Genomic DNA, 17,305 nt, shown 5'->3' on the forward strand with positions numbered 1-17,305 from the left:
TCACACCCTCACCTCACCTCACTCACTCTAACCACTCATCATCATTTATTTCTTTCATTCATTCTCCATCCTATCCAATCCCACCATTTAATAATATGTTGTTTTTGCTCATATTAATTTATGCTTTCAATCTAATGTGAAGGTTACAACTTACAAGGATACGTCTTACATTTTATTTTTCTTATGTTTACTAAAAAGCAACGATTTAGTAATGGACAAAATAATAATGTTTTTTAATGTGATTGTTTGGTGTGTGCCTATAAATTCTGGCATGGATGGAGGGAAAAACTAACGTAGAGTGGTCCACGTACGTCCTCCACAACTTGTGTGTTGAATCTGAATGATGGGCATGTATATGAATGTAAATGAATATAGGTCTGATTCATTTCAAGTCTTCTGAAAATGTATTATGTTGAAGATAATGAAAGAATAGTGTTGTGTCACGTGCATGACTTCATTATTGGTGTTTGGCCATTCCTGGTTTTCAAATTAAGGAAGCTATACATCAAATTGAATGCGTCATGGAGACAGGGAAGAGAAAAAAAAAAAAACAGCACAAACAAACAAAGGCATGGGTGGAGTAAAATTTCATTTCCACAGATCATAAGTTTCTTCTCTCCTTTCCAATAAGCAAAGAGTAACGAGATTTGATTTGGCCAATTAGAGAAGACACAAATCCTGCATCATAGTCGTGTTTCAATCCCCACCTCGCATATCTCTCGTACACAACATAATCACACACTCTCTCTCTCTACTTATTATATGGTCCTATTGCTGTCTACTCATCTTTATATTTTTTTTATACATACTTTGTATTCTATATATAATAATTTCATTAGTTAGATTATGTCTTTTCTATGAGTTGGAAACAAAACCCACCTCAGTTTCCAGGTAGATTCAGACACCTTTTTTGTCCTACAAAAGGTTTAACTCATTTGTTTAGTTTAAGTGTATAAATATGTTGGGCACACACCTATGATACGATAAAAAAAAGTTGTTGACTGTTCTTTTTCTTATTTCTTTTATTTTCAAATTAAATAATTCTCTTGGCGTAGTATAAACCTTGGATGCGACGGTCCCATAAACCAGAAATGCTTGGCGAGTGCAATTAATTCCCAGAAGGGACCATCAAAATTGCGGGTCCTGTAAATGATGATGCATGCTTACATGGAAGAAAATAACAAATTTCAATGTCTTCTCAAAAATATTATTTCTTCAACTATTTGCATAGTAAATTTTGCAATAATAAAAATATGATATATAATTGTTTATGGGATTCATTGAGAAAAATAAGGAGAGAAAAAACATTATCAGAATTATTTTGTATACATAAAAGCATCCCAAAGATGTTGGTAGGCTAATTGGTGGAATGATTGAGCATGAGGAAATTAAGAGAGTGGGCTTTGAGTGTGGAGTGTTGTATATGATTCTGCAAAAAATGTTAATAGTTTTTGTGACAGGCAATGTCAATAGTTAATTTCAGGGGAAACTGTGACACAAGACAACCCCCACGAGGTATTTAAGGAAAGTGGGGTAGGAACACCCACATGGAAATCAAAACACAAATTTAACTAACAATATATACATTCATGTATTAACACAACTATAAATTACAGCAAAAACTCTGCTTTCTTAATTTTTGTTTAATTAAATTAAACTCTTAATATAAACATAGTATGTTAATATAAAATTCCGGGGACTGTATTAATTTAATTTTTGTTAGACCAAGTCAGTTAATGTGTCAAACTGCTAGTGCAAAACTACAGGCACATAAAGTTTCGAACAGTACACTAAACAGCGTTCACATAATTTTATATACTGATGAAGTAAACATTTTTGCCAACTAGGTTTTCGAAGCAGTCAAATAAGTTAAGTGTAATTTTAAAGTCTAGTCAACAATACTTATTAACATATTATTTGATAACATAATACTTCAAAACACATTAACTTAATAATTAATTAACATGTTGCGTTGATCATTAATTTACTAATCACTACCAAAAATAATTAACTTACTAATTAAATAGTAAATGTTACTAAACAGTAATACAATTATGATTCTTGTAAAATAAAAATAATATAAAACATGGGCAAGATTTTCCTTCACCTCACTTTTTCCTTTCTCTAGAAACATGAGGTATTCTTTAACTGAAAGTTGTTTATATTTTCATATTTTATTGAGATTAAATATATTTTTATTTTATTTTTTTTACATGAAATTAATTTTTCTCACTGATTTAAACTTTAGATCCTATGAATAAGTAAACTATTAGAATGTGTTTTTAGTATACACTAAGATGTTAAAACACTTTATGTTGATTTATAACTAACGTGAATGTTATAATATAATTTTATTGAAATTTTCTTTCTTATATAAAAAATTATTAATAAAAATTTATCCTAAACCTTAAATCTATCTAACCCTTTTATTATTACATACAAATGAAAAGATTGATCTTCTTATCACATCCTAAATTAATCAGGAAGAATTTTGTATGAATCAAATATATGATATTCTTATATTTTGACATATATAAGGCTGGAATTTGTGTTTGTTTTAATTTGAAGAAAGTGAGGAAGGTTTGGTGAAAGAGATGGCATGATCGGTTGAACTAAATATTTTGTCTGATGCAGGAGATCTGAGAGAGTGTTCCAGATTGCAAAACTTAGTTCATTGTAGCAGTTATAAATTCCGAAAGCAACTCGTGAAGAAAAGGCCAAGAACAATGTACGCAATCTATTATCTTGATACGCATCCTACACTTTGAGTTTATCGTACAAAGAGATTAATAAACAACTACTCTAGTGTATTGTGCTTGAATATTATGGCAGAATAATTAGCACACTTGTCAACAACTTTATTAACATTCAATTTATTGTTTATTATTAGTTTGAATTGACACTAATTTTGCTAACACACATGCATATCCGTTAGACAAGTGCAGATTAATTCATCAAATTTGTGTCTAGAATATGCTAAAACGCCAGTAGTTAAAGGTTTGTTTAAGTGGGCCAATCGGAGTGCACCTCACTTGGAACTTATCACATTAATAATTATAAATATAGTAATATGTTTGCATGTGGCTATATTAAAGTTCCAAATGGTACAAGGATCTCATATGCATCAATTATATATACTGTGTGTGACCCTCTATCTCCAACAAAACCATTGCATATGCTATTGCCAAAACAGCTTGCTATAATCAAGTCAAACTCCACTATATATAAGTCCATGCAATAATTCACTAATATAAATTTTCTGTATTTGCTCCTTCAAGATATCTAATTCACTGGGGACCCTACTGTCCTTAAGTCTATACTTAATTGCCTTCACTTTTGTATATACCTTTACTTTCCTTCCTTATATGTATTTTTATAATAATGACAACAATGACTATTGAATCTAATTAAAATTTTATACAAATTACCAAAATTTGTTATCATCAGATTGATACATTGAATGCAAAATGTGATTCATATATATACTACAATAAAATAATTATTAAATAAAAACTACTAATTAATTATTGTATTAACTAAATCAAATACTATTTTAAAAACTATTTTAAATATTAAAAAGAAACATGTTAGAAAAGATGTCTAGAATTAGAAGGGTTGGGGAGGAAACATGAATGATTTAGCAATAAATATAGTGGTGGTGAAAAAGAAAGTAGAAAAGATATGATGAGAGTGTAGTTTAGCACGCCAAATGGCAAGGTGGCCTGATACTTAGGAAATTGATGATTCATAGGGTTGATAATTAGCCATAATTAAGAACATTGAACTGAGGAATACACCCTGTTTAAAGAATGCTTTTCATGATGCAGTATTTGCTCTATCTATTTTGTGGCAATGAGTGCCTCAAACAACATGTTATGATTTTGCTTAGTTATACAAAGATCACTATTAACTAATCATAGGTTAACAACATTCAATTGTAGGCATGCAACTCTAATATTCTGCTGCATGATGTCATATTTATGCCGGCAATAACATATCCACTGTTCCCCCACTCTACACCGACTCCTCTCTTTTTTTCTCCCTTTTCTAATCAGTTGTTGCGATAACTCCTTCGCATACACGAAGGATCAGTATTACAGTATAGGACAAAAATAAATTTTGATGTTATTCATTTGAGTATTATCAAAAATATGCTAGGGTTTCGACAAGGATCAATTCCTCCGATTTGCTTTTGTAGTTATCTATAAACAGATCTCGTTTGAGGCAAAATGAAAAATGAAAAGAGTTGCGTTAAGATCAATTGAGTTGGACTAATTATATACGTGAGTGAATTTAATCATTGTACACAGTTGAAACGTAGGTGATATTGTTCTTCAAGTGGAAATTGTTAAGTATGAAGTCATGACCAATTGGATTGGGCTGACTAGGCATCATGTTTAGTTTAATGAGTGAGCTTAATTATTGTGTCCCTTTTATAATTTCTATTTGAAAAGATTGTAATTGATTGCAAAAGAATATAATGAAAATATAATAGTTGTCCATGTAGAGTGTAAATTACAGTTAAGGACCGAACCACATTAAATCTTGTGTTATTTTTTTTTTTTAAGTTGACTCCGCGTGTGTTTTTTCTATTTTTTCTATCATTAATTAGATATGAGTAGATTGTAAGAGTGAAGATACGAAATTTGTATAGACAGAATTTAAAATATCTGGAATCAAAGAACAGTATATGTGGGGTCCCCATTTCCGTAATAAGGTTGTGAAATATCTGGCACGATGGAATTAATCACTGGGCTACACTCTAATGCAACACACACAGCCTACACCTATATATCAACTTACATATAGATACTGTGCATAATAATCTTCCTGTTCAATCAATTAAATAAACAGTTTCCAACCAAATAACTGTATCACAAATTAATTTGGATTACCAAATTTAGAATCCCACATTGAAATTTATTTAATATCACCGACACATTATACGAGTATTTTTATTAAATTTTATGTATAATTAGTTATTATTTTGAGTTTTAATGTGGAATTAAAATTAATTATGAGACATAAGAAAGAAAAGGTTGTGGTTTTATCATCCCGAGAAGAAATGTTTAGGCAAAAATAGTAAAACAGGAAAGTAAAAGGCTCCACATATAAACAAACACACAGAATGAAATACAAATAGTGTGGGCAGAAAATGCCACGTCAGCTATGTATGAGTTAATTTTCTCACCCGTCAGGGAAGGCATGCGTGGTGGGCTGTGGCCCACAATGTAAATGTGTAAATGAAAGTGGGCCCACTCTGGCATTCTCCTTCCCACATTTGTCAAACCCTCTTTATTCTTTTTTTACCTTTTTATGGCTGGCAAGGAGCATTTTCTTTATCTGCTTCAGTTGTGTGGTGTGAAAACTGCAACAAAAGATGGGAGTTGCTCAGAGTGGTGATGGAATCGGGTAAACGGCACGTGCCACGTGATTTGTGTAGCTCTGTGGAAGAAGAAGTAGAGGGGTGGATCTAGACTTGGGACCATTCCACCACCATTTTGACTTATCTTGCAGGCCCAATACAATGGTCCACTAGGCCCTAACTAACCCTCTCTCTTCTTCTTCTTCTTCCTTTTTAACTTTTCATTTTACTCCCACTCTTGCTTCTTACTTCTCACCAACAACATCAACTTTGACTTCCCATTTATAGACCAATGCTAAATTCTCTTACACCTCACCAATAAGAACAAATAATATGAACCAACTTCTAATAAGAATATTTAGGAGACAAACATTATAGTAAATCTTGTCTTGGTTAAGTCAAAGAAAATATTTTAAGAAAGTTAAACTTTGTTTTGTGTTGGTGATGAATCGTACGCACAACCCATCAGGGTCAAACATAAGTAGTATGCTATATTTACAAGTATAGATACATAATCTTTAACGTGGAACTAACTTATTATCACTATGAAATTAGCATGCCTTTAGATTTGGAAGCTAGCATTTTTTCTTTTTTCTTTTGAGGTCTTTTAATTAATAGGGATACTGAACTCATATTCATTTATTTCCACGTGTAAATATGATACATTGTTAAGATTTCATCCGTTTGAGCTAGTTTTTGAAATTGGATTTTTTTTTTTATTTGCAAATGTTTAATCATGTATCACTTATTAAAAAGTTTTTTTTTAAAGTGCAGGCATTGCGACCACAATGTCCAATCACGTATCAATAAGTTAAAAAAAATGTGAAAATTGATATCACCGACTTGTCATAATCTTGGCCTAACTTTTGAACAATGAAACTCAACAGATTTAAGAGACTGAATGAAAGACCGCGTGTCTTATTGATTTTCATGTCTATTATCATCTACTCACTGCAATTAATATTAGACCGGAATAATTAATTGTCACTGCACTTTTTATGTTTCATGTTTGGGAGATTCTAGAGTGAACTCTCATCAATCTTGAAAATCACAAGATAACGAATGATTTAAGGTTAATATTTCTATCCTAAATTAATTAGACTTCGGAGGTTTTTTGTTTTGAACCTCTCTGGTTTTTCATCACACAAAGCTTATTCTACTGGGTAATCCCCTCAACAAAATTGTTAATTGGGACAAAAAAAAATTGGTAGCCGTTAATTTAGACTTCCTTATTTAGATTTGAGCTTCCAAAGAATGTAAACAAGTTGCACTGAGGATGGCAGTATAAACCACTGTTCTGAATAAGCCTAGCTCTTTGACCAGTTTGGTCTATACTGTTGTTCTTGTTCACTTTCATTTGAAGCAAATTTTATTTATGGCTGTCTTTGGGATCTGTAATAGTACATTTGATGTGGCTGTGAACATTTTATTTACCTCATCTTTGAATTACTCTATCTAAATGGAGATGGGGTCTTGGGTAATTAATCTGGACCTTATTAACTCTCCTCATAAGCTTTAGGTCTAGCCAGGACCATTAAACTGTGTCATACTTTATGAAATGGACCACAATTATCCAAGGACAATTTTCCTTTCAAGGTTTTGGATTGGACCACCCCTCTTAATTTGACTCTCTTGACCCATAAGATGGTGTCATTTTCTTCAGGGGCTAGTGGTCTTTTACTTTTACATTTTTCAAAATTAACTAGCTGCAGTCCTACAGTGAAACAAACAAAAATGGACAGTTATCAGATTTAATAATAGGACATTAAATATTTTTTCACATTTTATCGTTGTTGTTTTAATCCGCTGAGTAAAAGAACATTGTAATCAAATAAAGCTTATAATATGGAGTCTAGGCATTGGGATGAAGGAGCCAGAGAAGGCAAAAATGAACTAGGTTTTTATGACTCACAAGCACTTAGTATGTGTTACTATTGTTATTCTGGGTATCCATTACATCTATTTCCATTTGACAGTAATTGCAGTGCCTCCAAAGATGTCCAAAAAATGAGAAGAACCCTTAGTTATTGGAGTGTAGGTCTTGATAGTATTGTGAGATCCAACTTGCTATGATATTTACCTCCTGTCTCCTTACATCTTTAAGCCACTTTGGATCTTCCTTAGCAGAATACCTTAGGTCTACATGATGAGCTCCTGCTCACAAAAATGTTCAAATAAATATAAGAATATTGATATATTGAGAACCACTGATAGTTTGGTACTAACCTCTTTTTTCAACTATAGCAACTATTGTTTTTGATATATTCTTTAACACCCTGCAACCAAACTCATAGATAGTGTGGTTTTAATAATTGCTTTTAGCATTTTTGAAATTATAGTAATTAAAAAGAAGAGATGGCATATTATACCCTCCACCACTCCAAGGATCTCTTAAACCATTGAAGAATATAATGTTGCTTGCAGACCTTTTCAGAACTGTCTGAATAGCCTGCAGAAAAGATAATGTTTGAACATGTAGTGGTGTTAAAAAAATCAAAATGGAATTATAAAAAGACTTGATAGTTAACACTCACATGGCCACCAAACTCAGTGGTAATCCAGTGTGGTCTTGGGGTAACGTTGTAGAAAAATTGGCATGCAGAGGCTCTGTCTTGGTATGACCACACATATTCTGGGAAGATGCTGTGCTTATTGCTTCCACCTACGGGCATTATCATCTCTGTGCAGGCCTGCATGCACAAAACTACATCTCCTCATTACCTACATCTTTTTATGTATATTATATTATATGCATTTCACACTTTGTCCTTGTAAATTAGTTAAAACAAATCTCTTTCAATCATTTTAAATTACCCTCATTTTATGTTTAAGTGTACATTTCATCTCCCTTCTTCTTTTACACTATTTTGTTTTATATTTATTTATAAACTAATTTCCAATATTTTTTTAGAATAAATTAATTTCCAATGTTTGTTATGAATCTAAAATAAAATTTATATACATATATATTTTAATTATAATATGAGTTAATCTTAAAATGTTTATTTATTATATAATCTTTAATTATATAAGTGCGTGGATATACATGCTGGGCCTGCTCAGCTTGTAAACAAATGGGTCTATTATTATTGGTCTCAGGGGCAAGATTGGGCGATTTATTCCAGTATCTTATTCTTTATAATTTTATTTTTTATTAAATATTTTTTAAAATTTTATAATGTGAAATTTAGAGATTTTATAAATCTAAAAGTTAAATTTATGATTTTTTTACAAATTTTTCATTTCAAAATATAGAATCTAAAATGAATATATTTAAAAAAATTGAAAGTATAAGTGTAGGAGATGGGAGTGCAGGAAGAAATTGCCGGACGATTGTACTATAGCTTATTTGTTTTTGTCCAAAACTATTGGGCTGGTACTTCTTAATTGGTTCACAAATTAAAAGAATAGTTTTCGTTTTCCTTTTAAAAAGCTAAACGTCCATGGTTGAAAAGATTTGAATTGGAATTCAGTTTAAAATATTATGTTGTGAGTATTAAGGGTAAGAGGGATTACCAAGTAATTATATAGTAATTTTTAGAGTTATATGAAAGGTGATGGTTTTATAATTAAGAAGAAAAAACCCACCACTCACAATTTTACAAAATAGGAAAAGAATAGTCCCAAAATTTGAAATACCCTAATATTATAAATGAAATGCATATAAGAGAGTAAATCTCTCATATTCTCCATTTTTATAAATTAAATATAGGTACATTTCATGTGTTAGCTCGCTAATTAATAAAGAAAAATCTTTCAATTGGTCCAAACTATTATTTTCTTATTTTTATCTATATTATATTTATTTACTATTAATTTAATTATATAACATATATTTATTCAATGCTCCTACTAAAATACTAGTTCACGAACATTTTGAAAGAGAAAAAAAACCTCAGATAAACACTAACTAAAAAAGTTAACTATAATAACTTAACAACTAAATCATTTAATTATAATAATTAAAAATTATAAGATTAAACCCCAAAAAAATATTAAACTCGTTCACTGGGTTATGGAAAGTTGAAACACAATATTAATCAATAACGTTGGAATAACCACCGTTAGCACGTTAACACGTGAAGCTGTCACGTGGTCTTTCTTGGATTCTACCATTATTTAAATATAATATATCTATTTTATCCATTTAACTATTATTATTATTGTCGACTAAAAAAACTATTATTATTATTATTATTTTATATATATATTTTTTAAATGGTAATGGAGAAATTTAATTAGAAGTTACCTGCCATTGCCATCCTCCAAGATCGTGAGGATCTGAATCGTCATCCAAATCGAAACAAGTTGCAGTGCCTGTATAGTTGTAGTACACACTAGCTGCTGCATACAACTTCCCTAATCCATCATTCTTTTCCCTATCTATTGCCTCACACATCTATATTCAAACAAACAAATCAATACATCTTTCCATTAATTATATATTAAAAAATAATTTTAAATCTAATTCAATCTTATAAAACTAAATTAAAAAAATTAAATTTTTATTCATTATATATTATAATATATCACTATTTTCACTTGAGATTTCCAATAATATAATATATTTCAAAATCCTACAAATACCATTGATTATTTCTCAAGAACTATTATTTTTTTAATTATTTATGTAATATTATCTAAATAAAATCATTCTTAATTTTATCACTAAAAATCTTCATATTCCATTTCATTGTCGCTGTCATTACAACTTCGAAGCCACTCCACCACATGTTTCAACAAGTCTTTTTCTTAAAGGTGTGTGATATTAGGCATTGAATAATTGTTCTTCTTCATCAAATATATGCCACAAAAATCACAATTTTGTAAAATATAATCGGGATTATTTTATCACATCACGATCCTTTAGTCAAACGGAGTTAAACAAATAATTTGCTATGACTAACGATTTTAACAATGAATCTGAAGTTTGTTCTTTCAACAACAACAAAGAAACAATATCCGAAATATGTAACCAAACAGATAGAAGTGAATCACTGAAAAAAAAAAACAGTTTCCTTAAAAAAAGCATTTAAAAAGTGTAAGCTGGTAACCTTTTTTATGGGATATGCTGGTAAGGGACTGAGGAAATTGGATGGTGTGGGATAATCTGTCATAGCTGTATAAACCCACGCTGTCCTAAGCCAATTTTCCAGAAAACCTGGCCCAAAATCATTGCTTCTGAAAAATACATATATTAAACTATAATCACCTAAATTAATTAATCATTTGAAGTAAATGGTTTTCCATTAATGATGCTCTCACTTGCAAATTCTGAATGATTTCTGTAACAGTTGCAGTCCTCCGGGTTTGTTGGCTGTGTCGTCTATTAGTTTCCATGACCCTTTTAACACTTTGTAACAATTCTCACTCTCGCTCTGTGGTAATACATGAAAAGGAATCTTTTATCAAACAGTTACATGCACGTGAGTATTAATTGCAAATTATTAAGAGAATCAAACCCTGAAGTCTTGTGAGATGATGTTGTTGAAGATATCTGGTGAAACCAAATCCATGAAATGGAGAATTGGAGCGGAGGATGCTAGAGCTCCAATTGCAACGTGTGGATACTTCATCCTGAACCAAGCTGCCAACACTACAAAACAATACCCAATTAGATTTTAGACTCATCTCAACTTGGGAGATTCAACCATTGAAGTCAACAGAATAGAAGCAAAGACTTAATTATTGAAAGGAAAAAAATGATGATGATGACTGGTGAGATTGGTTTATACTTCCTCCATAGGATCCTCCAAACACCACAACTGGAGAATCAGTTGCTGACAAATTCTTCTTCAAATCAATGATGAGAGTGGCATAATCAGCTAATGCCTGTGTGGAGCTCAAATACCCCAGTGTGCTAGCATTTGCATATGCAACCTTCCTGTTTCCCCCAAATGGTATTGATTTTCCGTAGAATCTATGCTGCAGTTCAGTTTGTGATACATCAAGTAGGGTATGTTATTAAGTTAATTTTGAACAGTTAAAAATCCCAGTTTGAGTGATGAAGCAAAAAGTTTACTCGACCGATACAGAGACAGAGATCCATGGTTTTACAGAGGAAATCTTACCTCAATAAAAACCAAAAGGGCATGAAAAGAAGGAGCATTTTCGAACATAAAGCCTGTGTTCTGAGTGAACCATTCTATGTTCCCTTCGTTTCCCGTGTAGACAAAGATTGGAGCATTGTTTTTGGCACCACCCCAAAAGGTATCATTGATGAGATATCTTTGTTGAAAAACGTGATTGCTCTGGGGATTGAAATTGAAGTGATCGAGTATTTGGGTGAAGAACTTTGTTCTGTATAGGCTATTTGGAGCAGAGTTGGAAGACTGCTTTAGCTCTGCACTAACTGCTGAAGAGGGAAATCTGGGAAGGATAGGGGACAAAGCAAAGGTGGAAGAGGTCACCAAATACAGAGAAAAGAGTCTGAGTATGAAGTGCAAGCCAAGTGCCATTATTTTTCTGATGAACTGTGACTACAAATCAGATGTCAATTTGAAGAGGAAAAATATGAAAACAGAGTCTCAAATTCAGAGCTTCTGCAGAATAAAGCCTTGTTGGTTGGGCTACATACCAACTATTAGTGGACCATTGCCAATTATTATAATCTTTTTATCCACCTTTTCATATACAAATTTATAGCCTTGGATTAATTTAACTTTTGTAATCTTTGAAAACAAATATTAACTTGTGAGTGAAATGTTTTACTATAACAGGTCTCTTATATAACTTTTAGTGCATTTTTATATTACTTGCAATGAAAAAAATATATCTTCTAAAAGTAGAAAATTATAACTTCCATACTTAGTTTTTTATTTACACAAATTCAATAATTGATCATTTGTGATGTTGCATATCCATAACTCTGACATTTTGAATTTTCTCTATTAATAAATAAATGATAAAATTTTGGTGGATGACCCGTACACACGATATTTTGCGTTTTCCAAGTAAAATAATAAAAAAATAATCTAATCTGTTTCAGTCTATTAAAAAAATATTTTTTGGAATTTAATAGTACTATATTTAAATGCATGTTTAATCAACATAATTTAGAGAATGCTTACTTTTTAAAATACTTTTAGTATAAATTATTTTTAAATAAAAAAGAATTAAAAATAATTTATTTGCCTTAACATGTGCTTGAATTAGTTAATTTATAAAGAAAATCTTTAAATTATGTGGAGATAACATCACACATCCACTTTGAAAGCATATACAATGTTTCCGTTTATAAATCATATATATATATATATATAATAATGCATATGTTTGAAAACACTAGGTATTCTCACGGGTTAAGAAAAATAATTTTGACTAAAAGTAATTTAAATGAAAGATAATTTTGACTCAAAACTATGTAAAAATATTATGAACATCAAACTTTTACTTTGATTATAAATTATTTTTCCTAACCTGTGAGAATACATAGTGTTTTCAAACATATATATATATATATTATGCATGCATATTACCCTTCATTAAAATCTACCTATTACAAGTACCAAATTGAATTTTAAAGTCCTTGTAAAATGGTGACTGAGTATAAGTTCTTTATATGCAATCATTGTGCCTCTTCTTTGTCCTATCTACCTCCACTCACCCCAAAAAAAAAGCATCTTCCTTGTATTGTTCAATTTCGACTTCTCCAACACATTGTAATTAAATTCATAAAATATAAATATAATTAAGTAAAATTGAATTAATTAATATTATATTAAAATTTTAAATTATATAAATGTTCTCGCCGACTCGAAGTCGATCGGAGTATGGATGAGCTTTTCTTGGATTTCTTTCCGGTGGTCGGTCGACTAGTGGATGAGGTGCTTAGGAATAACCTCCAGGTTTCAGCAAACTGATCTTCTCGAGATTAGGGAGGCTCCACCTGTGATTACACTCCAACGCTCAAGTCAGTGAGAGCATTTGGCGCCCACCGTGGGGTAGGTAAAACTGTCCCTACTACCACCAATCACTTAAGATATACGCATGATTTAGATATTGATTCTGCAAATCTTATTTCAACATTTAAATCTATTGAGAGATTATTCTTGTAAGAAAAAAAGACGAATTGGAAGAGATTAGACAAATCTCTATAAATAGAACATGAATCCAAAAAATAAGATAAGTATTATTTTATGCAATACATATTTCAATGACATATTTCATGCTCTTACCCACTTGATCGTTGGAGTATTGACAACACGTGGAATCTAAGGAGAGTACTTTACAGTTATATATTCTTGCTTATTTATACTTTCAACAAGAATCCTACCGACTCATTATCGCCTTGCGCGACCAGAGAATATTATTATCGCCTCGTGCGATCAAAATTATTATTGTCCCAATATAATTGTTATTTAGATATATTATAATTATAATCATTTAAATCTGTTGAGATTTTATCTTGGAAAAAGCGAACATAATTGTTGTTATTTAGATCTATTATGACTATAATCATTTAAATTTGGTTGTCCGACCTGAATAGTTCAATATAAAAAATAACGAGTTTTTAATTTGGTCACTAGAATAACGAACTTGAGTAGTTCGGTCGCCACTAACCAGAGTTTTTAATCTGGTCGCTACACAACGAACCTGAGCAGTTCAGTAATCTGCATAGCGAACCCGATTAGTTCGGTCTAAATCTGACACTAGAATTCAATCTGGTAACGTACATAACGAACTTGAGAAGTTCGGTAATCTGCATAACGAACCCGAGCAGTTTGGTAGTTTGCACAATGAACCTAAGCAGTTCAGTAATCTGCATAGCGAACCCGAGCAGTTCGGTTTAAATCTGACACCAGAATTCAATCTGGTAGCGTACATAACGAACTTGAGCAGTTCGGTAATCTGCATAGCGAACCCGAGCAGTTCAGTAGCCCGCACGACGAACCCGAGCAGTTCGGTAACCCACACAACGAACCCGACCAGTTCGGTAGTTTGCACAACGAACCTGAGTAGTTCGGTAATCTGCATAGCGAACCCGAGCAATTCGGTAAGTTTGCACAATGAACTTGAGCAGTTCAGTAATCTGCATAGCGAACCCGAGCAGTTCGGTCTAAATCTGACACTAGAATTCAATCTGGTAGTGTACATAACGAACCTGAACAGTTTGGTAATCTGCATAACGAACCCGAGCAGTTCGGTAGTTTGCACAATGAACCTAAGCAGTTCAGTAATCTGCATAGCGAACCTGAGCAGTTCAGTCCAAATCTGACACCAGAATTCAATTTGGTAGCGTACATAACGATTCTGAGCAGTTCGATAATCTGCATAGCGAACCCGAACAGTTCGGTAGTCCACACAACGAACCCAAGCAGTTCGGTAGTTTACACAATGAACCTTAGCAGTTCAGTAATCTGTATAGCGAACCCGAGCAGTTCGGTCTAAATCTAACACCAGAATTCAATCTGGTAGCGTACATAACGAACATGAGCAGTTCGGTAATCTGCATAGCGAACCCGAGCAGTTTGGTAGCCCACACAACGAACCCGACCAGTTCGGTAGTTTGCACAACAAACCTGAGCAGTTCAATAATTTGCATAGCGAACCCGAGCAATTCGGTAACTTGCATCTTTTGTAGTATATTTTATCATACACATTATATTTTGTACTCTTACTGACTTGAGCGTCAGAGTGTAATCGCAGGTGGAGCCCCCTCATCCCCAGAAGATCAGTTTGCTGAAACCTGAAGGTCATTCCTAAGCACCTCATCCACTAGTCGACCGACCACCGGAAAGGAATCCGAGAAAAACTCATCCATAATCCGACCAACTTCGAGACGAAAACAATAAATAAATAAAAAATTGTATCACTATTAAAGATGCATTAAGTAATATTTCTTTTTACACAAAATAATTTTGGAATACACTTGTTCTTTATTTATTTTTGTGACTACATTAATATATGTGATATTAACATCCTTTCTTCGTTTGGTACCTCTTTCTAAAATTTGTGCGCGTATTTTTCATTATTTATATATCCCAATATATACCATGATAACCTCTTCATACAAATAGAATTCCACTAAACGCCGAATTAATAACGTCTCTAATTCTATACTGGTTTAATCAAATCTTATTAGATTCAAAATATGTTAATTTTGGAAATAACCACTTCTATAATTTTTTTGGATTTTTTAGCTTCAAGGATTATGATTAGTTTAAATTTCTTACATAAAAAATGATTCGCCTTTATTCAAAATTCACAACTGTGACACAAATGCAGCAAACCTAGTTAGCATATTCACATGTCATAATGTATATATTTCAAGAAATAAATAGAATCCTATGAAATCGATAACCAGGTTTCATGAAAATAGAATAAATAACCACCATTCTGAAATTGCACTTTAATTTATGACTTCTATATGGATGATTGTACAAAAGTGATGGAGAAGCAAAAAAGAGAGAAAAAAAAATCATATAGTGGTTAACTGAAAACTCCATTCTTTACACGGAATTTGCTTGTGAAAGTACATTAGAAGAAAAAATAGTTTCATGTTCATAACAATGGTATAGTTTTCTTTCTGTTTTGGAGAAAGGTGGTGTATAACAACTGTGTATCTCAGAGCTGATGACTGAGGATTGATGTTATTTTTAACTACTGAGAGTTAGTATATTAGTTAAGAAATTATAAAGTTGTTGTGAAGCTTATGAAGATTTTGTTAAAAAATAATTGGTAATTATAAATACGAGGGGGCTTGGGACATTTATAAAGGAGATTTAACAATGAGTGAAAATCATAAAAAAATTCACACTATCTCTAATAAAAAAATTTTAAGGTAACAAACTTGTCGATTTTTTTATATATTGTTTAATTTTCTCATTTTTACTGGATATAGAACTTAAACTCGTACTTTGGATTAAGAAGCAGAGTTTTGGATTCGATCCATATGTAGCAATTATATTATAACGAAAAGGGCAGAATAAAGTATTGGAATTTATATATAATTGAAGTTTCAGGTTCTGTAAGAAAAAGGTTAAAAGAACATATAACTAGAAAAAACCGAGGAATTTATAGTTTTACAAGTTAAAGATGATATGAAGTTATTGTGTTGTTAATTGGTAGTTGATTGGTGAAGATATGTGTCAAAGTAGAGAGGGAAAAAGTGCATGTGAAAAGTGGTAAAAGTATGAAGAAGTTGCTTTAAGTTAAATTTGGCTTTTTCTGTCCTTGAATTTGTGGTTGTTTAAAGTTTGTGACAATGAGTATGGATTGAATGATTGGCACAAGGGGTGATGGAGGAGTCATAGATTCTTTGAATACGTGTAAGTCCAAATTGGTGTGCACTCCTTTCGTCATAGCGTAGGGTGGCAAGTACTCACTACTAAGTGTATATATGGAAAAGAAAAGGAATAACTTTACATTTAAATAAATTATTATTTTATTATAATATGATATTTTGTTTTTAAAAACAGTGGTAAAGTAATTGTTTTTTATTATTAGAATGTAGGAATGGCAAAACCGATAGCTCCTATTGATCCGATTCTTTTAAGTCATCAACTCGATGGATCATAAGGTAAGATAGGACGGGATAATCTGTGATTCTTTATTTTTGACACTTTTGAAAAAGTAATATTGTGTTCGTTAAATTAAAATGGATGATGATTAATGTTTTATGTTACATTAATTTATTTATATATTATTTTATTTATCGAAATATTATTGATATTTTTTTTATTTTGTTAGCCATTAAATTTTTATCATCTATTTAGAATGTGAAATAAACTTTATTATGACGAAAAACAGAAGAAAAAAAATAGATGCTTGAAAACATTGATATGCCAAAATTTTAATTTCATGTACAATACTATTTTAACATTTATAACCGAATAAAATAAATATTTATTTTGATTATAACTTATAATAAGTAATATATATTTAAAGGTTTGTGATAAATAATTTATATTGTATTATAATATTTTTATTTTTAAAATA

The 17,305-nt window shown here is 31.3% G+C and overlaps 1 protein-coding gene across 1 annotated transcript; it reads right to left on the reverse strand.

Moving 5' to 3' along the window:
* Nucleotides 1-7,224: 7,224 nt before the first annotated feature.
* On the reverse strand, nt 7,225-11,979 carry LOC137814607 (uncharacterized). Its single transcript, XM_068617425.2, has 10 exons — nt 11,437-11,979; nt 11,101-11,290; nt 10,828-10,961; nt 10,631-10,743; nt 10,420-10,546; nt 9,615-9,764; nt 7,900-8,055; nt 7,735-7,814; nt 7,592-7,641; nt 7,225-7,519 (listed from the first exon to the last, which is right to left on the reverse strand). The coding sequence occupies exons 1-10, from the start codon at nt 11,821-11,823 to the stop codon at nt 7,386-7,388; spliced, it is 1,521 nt and encodes a 506-aa protein (XP_068473526.1). The 5' UTR covers nt 11,824-11,979; the 3' UTR covers nt 7,225-7,385.
* Nucleotides 11,980-17,305: the final 5,326 nt, after the last annotated feature.

The sequence above is a fragment of the Phaseolus vulgaris genome, chromosome 1 (assembly GCF_051622355.1).
Source record: "Phaseolus vulgaris cultivar YP4 chromosome 1, ASM5162235v1, whole genome shotgun sequence".
NCBI classification, from domain to species: domain Eukaryota; kingdom Viridiplantae; phylum Streptophyta; class Magnoliopsida; order Fabales; family Fabaceae; genus Phaseolus; species Phaseolus vulgaris.